General features: G+C 32.6%; 1 protein-coding gene across 1 annotated transcript; it reads right to left on the bottom strand.

Annotated features, from left to right (window-relative positions):
• Positions 1-722: 722 nt before the first annotated feature.
• Positions 723-5,227, bottom strand: LOC133798732 (uncharacterized). Its single transcript, XM_062237190.1, has 8 exons — positions 4,921-5,227; positions 4,287-4,571; positions 3,625-3,684; positions 3,298-3,507; positions 2,184-2,302; positions 1,907-2,004; positions 1,367-1,491; positions 723-1,286 (listed from the first exon to the last, which is right to left on the bottom strand). The coding sequence occupies exons 1-8, from the start codon at positions 5,152-5,154 to the stop codon at positions 1,122-1,124; spliced, it is 1,296 nt and encodes a 431-aa protein (XP_062093174.1). The 5' UTR covers positions 5,155-5,227; the 3' UTR covers positions 723-1,121.
• Between the last annotated feature and the right edge of the window lie 893 nt (positions 5,228-6,120).

Genomic DNA, 6,120 nt, shown 5'->3' with positions numbered 1-6,120 from the left:
CATGTTGTAATTTAGAATTGATCTAATTTAACCTCACTGTACGTCATTTATTTGTTTATTTTATAATAAGTTGGATATGGCAATGTTATTCTATCCCAATGACTTATCTGGGCAAAACAATTGTGTGAGATGCTACTCGTTTTTTCATCAATAACAAATTTCATGATGCAACACTATATAGTATTTCATCAAATCCCTTCAACAGACTGTTTGGTACAATATTTCACTTTATACTCAGTAGGTTGTATTATAAATTACACATCGTATTCAAAAATCACTCCATAAAACAAGTTTTACAATTTAAAATCTTATATTTAATTTCAAGTATATTAAATTCGAGTAATTATTGACACACTCCCAATTTACACTTGTCACAAATATCAACCATTTAATATTTTTCGATGGGTCCCTCACTTTAAATTGTGTGATTATAATCAATGACACATCATACTGTGTAAATTGGGAGTGTCATCATTCCTCGTTAAATTTCTACTCTGCAACATACAATATTCCATTTTTATCTCTCTATAAAGCACATGACATTACATGTTTACTCTTTCCGTATTCTAAAAAATAAACACTAAATTGAACACCTATATACATATTAGACAAACAAAGTCCCACCCTCATAGGATCAATTCCCTCAACAATAATAATAATAACAACACAAATTCAAATTAAAAAGAAAAACTATAATAATCAAATATAAATACAAGGCTCAATGATCTAAATATATTATCTATTTCATATAAGTGCCGGTACCCGAATGATTTCTTCTCGAGTATCTTACTAAGATGAAAGAAGATGTACCTTAATTAAAAACAAATTACATACAGGATACATTATATTCAATACAATGACCTCATGCATATTAACAGTATGACGCCACTAGGAAAATATGTATTTCGCTCTTCGATTTCCACAACTCATACTCCTTAAATTGACTTCAATCTAACATTTATACTGGCTACTATGGTACGTAGTTTCAACAATGGAAGAGCAGAAACACTAATTCTAGACAATAAATCTCAGGCATGATACATTCTTCTACTTTGTAAGAGAGCTATCAGGCCATAAAATGAAGTTCAACCCTTTTGTGTCAAGTCAAGTTTACAGGAAAACTACCATGGTTCGGAGTTATTACCTAAAAAATTCCTAGCAAATGATGGCTTGCTCCAACCTTCCTCCATTGAAATGAGATTTAGGCGAACCATCAATTTATTTACTGCGTCTTCCTCAAGACTGCTCAATGGATCTGGTGATTGTTGTTTTTGTGTAGAAGGAACCTGCAAATTTTAGAATGAGCATTGGTAAACTAGATATTTACGATTCAAAGAATACCATGCTGATATATTACAGAACTTGCCTTAGATTCATGATATAACTTTAGGTAATCCAATGATTGCTCATAAAACCCGCAGAGGTAGAGAAGAATGCTATAATCTCTCAATTCCTTCTCATCGGTTTCCAAGAGGATCAGACGTTCACAAGCTGTAACATTGACAAATCAAATTAATAATACGGAGCGATTGTGTTATGATTTCCTTTAACTAGAAGAAAAAGAAAGAAAGATGCAAATGCGCCAAACTTTTTAAAGTAGCGGAATAAAGAGGACTGAAGTCAAAAGATATGGGTTGTATGCTTGTTTTCAGGTATAAAAAGGAGGAAGTTGAATGATTAAAGATCCTTTTCTATCTTTTCCTTTCGATAATTAAGATGTAAAATAATATTAATGAGTTGTATGAAAGAATGTATGCAAGAAAAACAAAAATGTAATGCATTGTCCTAATGCAAGTTACATCTCACTTTAGAGAGCTTGGCATGACAATAAAAGCACGATGAATATATTGCACATTGTCATTCTCTAGATTACAATGAAAAAATGGCTGACTCCATATATACAAACCAGCTAATGCTCGCCTCATATCCCCAAACCGTACACTGGTCCAAACGCCACGTTCTAGTCTATGTTGAGCAGCCTTAGCAGATGCAAGCCGAAAACCACTGCAGAAGAAAAAGAACATAAGCGACTTAACAAAAACCCCTTCCCCACCCCTACTAGCTATCTTCCCGAAAGAAGGAAAAAACAAACAGAGAGAGAAAACAATAGTAAGAGAGTATAGTAGTAGAAAAATTTATTCATCAATTCAAGTGCATTTCATGTTCCTGTATAATTGGACTACCTATCTTCATTAATGTTTGGTCTATCTATGCAGTTAGCAGCACGTGCAGCTCTTAAGAATAAAGTCCCTGTCTGATCATCTTGAAATGGCCAGAAAGCTTCCTTCAAATTTTCCAACATCTGTAGACATGGTAAAATATGCAACACAAAATTGCGACTGATTAAAATGTACTGAGCATGTACCAATGATAATAGGCTGATACTGAACTATTTATTCAAGCAGATATCTAAATGATATAATTAAAAATACCAAAACTAGGTTAATGTCAAGTTTTCCAGATACCTCTCAACAGGAAAAAATTCAACACTAATCACTCAATTCCCAACAACCTCTCTAGCATTGCCTTCAAAACTTTTATTACAGAACCAAATAACTTCACCGTGATTTATTCTTATACCTCTTAATTATTAATACAAGCAGAGGTTTTGTTTCAAATATATATATAAATGTAATACCTCATAAAGACTCACTCCATTCTGTACATAATCAATGATTTGGCTATACTAGTAATGAAATTTTCAAACTGTATATAGAATAAAGAGCTCTTTCCTACAGAGTTTAACATTTCTTCTCCCAAACAATGGGAGACACTACAGCCTACAAATAAACTTCGTGAGACAATTAAATAGTTTCGATTCAACATACACTATCAAGTTGATAGAATGTGTTTCTAACTGGCTCATCAATACAATTTTACAAGAATACCATTTTCTAAACAGGAGATGTTCTACTTTACTGCACGTAAAAACCAACTCAATTATAAAGTTAGGATAATACTTCAACATGCCCGAAATACACCACAGAGGAAGTCTAAGGAGGATATTCTTCGGTCTTGCAATAGAAGGTAAAGACATAACTCTGATGGCTATTATTATTTAATTAGAAGAAGAAAATACTAGAAAAAGTAAGAGGACAAGCAGACACTCCTACAATACATGAGATGATCTGCAAAGTAACATGAAAAAAAGAAGAAAAATTTGGATAGTATTTACAAAAAACCAGCAACAAAACAAGCATTCAATAATTTGTTTAAGAACTTCAGCACACATTCTGCAAACATATAATTTGTATAAAAGATGCAAGAAACGACATTTAGCAAAATAAAAGAAATTACCTCCACTAATAGGGCTTGTGACGTCAATACGTGTGAGTGATCAGATTCCTTACTTTTCAGTTTATGGTAACCTCGAGGGAGATTATGAAAATCATGAGGGAAAAATATTTCCACATCAAAATCCAAAAGGCCCCATAACCGAAGCATCTTCAGAATCTCTGAATATATAAGTGAAAGTATTGTCAAGGAGCCCGAACGATGTGTCAAAACCTGTTCAAACAATAGGATTAAATATTCAAAACAATGACCATGTAACAGTAAGTAGTTCCTCTTGAAATGATTAAGAAAGACAACATGTAAAAGCATGTGTGGATCAGAGATACATACAGAGTGAAGATATAGGGACCGCGGCTCTAACTGAAACCTTGCATTGCTTCTTCGGAAACCCTGAAAATAGAAGCCATTTTATGAAGTAAAAAAAAATCCACAAATTCTGAAATAGAAATCATATTAAGAAGAAAAAATAAACACGGATAACAAGAGAGAGAACTAATATGAGGGGGAAACATCTTGACTAAACATTATAAAATGTAACCTTTTCCCTTATAGTTTATCTTTCTCCTTTTTTTTCCCGAGGGAAATATCATCTGATTTTCATTTATTCAAATCATTAATTAAATCAGATAATATCGAAAGATGGACTTCCTCCAACCAAACCAAGTCATTGCTACTCTCCTAAGGAAATGCTTTGCTAATCTGTGTGCTGCCGTATTAGCAGACCGGAATGCATGATTAACATAAGCCCCAGGGAAAGAACCTCACAACCATTTAATATCTTGTTTTAGATAATGCCGAGGCTTGTGTCACAGAAAGAGCACCAATCTCATTGACACTTTAATAGTGCTCCATAATCTATAACAAGCAATAGATTTTCATGTTGAATACTCTTATAAGGTTGCAAAATTCATTATGAAAAGATACATATTGTAGTAAACACGTAGAATAAAGGAAACATGAAAATATGAAGGAACCAGTGTTGTCTCCAATACCTTTTTGTCATACAAATATTTTTCCAAACTGTCCAAAAACTTCTCGGGCGATGATCGGAATGATGAATTGTAATGAGAGCAGTAACCCATTGAAAGATCGTCCAATCTATCAACGAAAGCATCAACAGGAAGAGGAACTGAGGAATGAGACACGAGAGAGTCGTCCTCTGCCGCTATATAAAGAGCTGTTTTCCCCAAATCAACATGTCTATTGATACTAATACTGGTTTCCCTCTCTATACCAGAAAGCTTCTCAATCTGTGAGCAAAATCCCTCCCTAGCTTCCTGCTCAATCCCCACAAAATTCAACAATTTCAATCAAAAGCATTTACATTCAAAACTAAATATGAAAAAACAAAGGAAAGTTTCCTACAAAAGATTGTTTTTTAATCTTTCTCAGGCATTTTGTAATACTCCTATATCCTTCCCAACTACATTAAAATTCAAAATCAACAATTAATCATCAATATCTCGACAATTGAATCTGAACGCTACACTACAATAATTATCAATTTTTGCTAGGCCAAAATCAAATTTGTGATTGTTGTTATATGATCAAACTAAGAAAAATAAGTATAAAGTTGTACATACGCGATGAGAATTGAATGGCCAAGAATAAGAAGAAGAATCAAACCCTAGCATGGGAGGTTTCAATTCCGGAAGAATCGAGAGCGTCGTGGAGAGAAAACTTGAGGTGGCCGGTGGGTAAGGAGCGGGAGGATGATCCACTTCGACAGAGCACACGAAAGGACGAGGAGAAAGAAGAGGGACGAGGAGGGCATAGGTGGTGGTTATGACAGGTTGAGGTGAATTTGGAAGCAACAGCTATGGCGGAAGAAGAAGATGAAGTAGGAGCTACCCAGGCCATGGTTGTACTACGGACGAGTTCCCAAGTCCGTGAACGGATACAGTTAATTTGTCATTATTATATTTTTAAAATCTATAATTGTTTTATTTTTACATATATAATAATTAATAATTGAAGTTTTTATCCGTGAACAGAGTTTTGGAAAATAATTAGGGGGGTGTTATTTGGTATTTTGATGTCTCCAATAATAGATGTATCTCATAATTAATTAACCATACTTTATAATATTTATCAAAATGGTGACGTATAATTATATGTATCACAATTATCTTTAATTATAATATTTTTATTATTTTAATTAATTTTTTATTATTTATAAATATATTTAATTAATAAAAATAACATAATTAGAAATAACAAAACAAAAATACCATAAACTCATATACAAATTTTATTTTTCAAAATTGGTAACAAAACATCTCATCGAATACAGATTATCAAATTACGAACAACCTTATTACAATTATCATGAACAAAATCACATTTAAATCTTAAAATTAATTAAAAAAAAACTAAATATACAAATTATTCTTCTCTTCCACGTCTTCTCACTCACTTTCACCATCATTGTCCTCATCTCCCTCGTACAACTCATATAACCCAGATCTGAATATTTTTTTTCAATAATCGAAATTTTGTATTTGAGTAAATCAACCAAAAATTTGAAACGAAAGCTACTAGCAAACAAAATTCCCTCATCACAGATTAGTTTTAACTCCAAAAATGGAGTAGATTTAAGAATATGCAATAGTGATTTCCACCTGTGCAACATTTAAAATATTGAAGAAATATGTAACACCCTATTACCTAGGGACTATTACGGTGTACATTTTAAAAAGTATTATACTCGCTAATCGAGTTATTTAGCCATAATCGTATAACTAAGTATGATTAACAGTTTAGGATTAAAAATTTTGGTTAAAACACAACGCTTCACTAAAACATTTACTATATATATTGGGATCC

The sequence above is a fragment of the Humulus lupulus genome, chromosome 8 (assembly GCF_963169125.1).
Source record: "Humulus lupulus chromosome 8, drHumLupu1.1, whole genome shotgun sequence".
NCBI lineage: Eukaryota > Viridiplantae > Streptophyta > Magnoliopsida > Rosales > Cannabaceae > Humulus > Humulus lupulus.
Note: the sequence above shows the minus strand (reverse complement) of the source record. Positions and strands in the feature narration are given on the sequence as shown.

Excerpts from the sequence above, each read along its gene's own strand:
- LOC133798732 (XM_062237190.1), bottom strand. The coding sequence starts at position 5,154 with ATGGCCTGGGTAGCTCCTACTTCATCTTCTTCTTCCGCCATAGCTGTT. Across the intron at positions 3,508-3,624 it reads GGTCCCTATATCTTCACTCT|GTTTTGACACATCGTTCGGG; the intron begins GTATGTATCTCT and ends TTGTTTGAACAG. Across the intron at positions 2,303-3,297 it reads CACAAGCCCTATTAGTGGAG|ATGTTGGAAAATTTGAAGGA; the intron begins GTAATTTCTTTT and ends CCATGTCTACAG.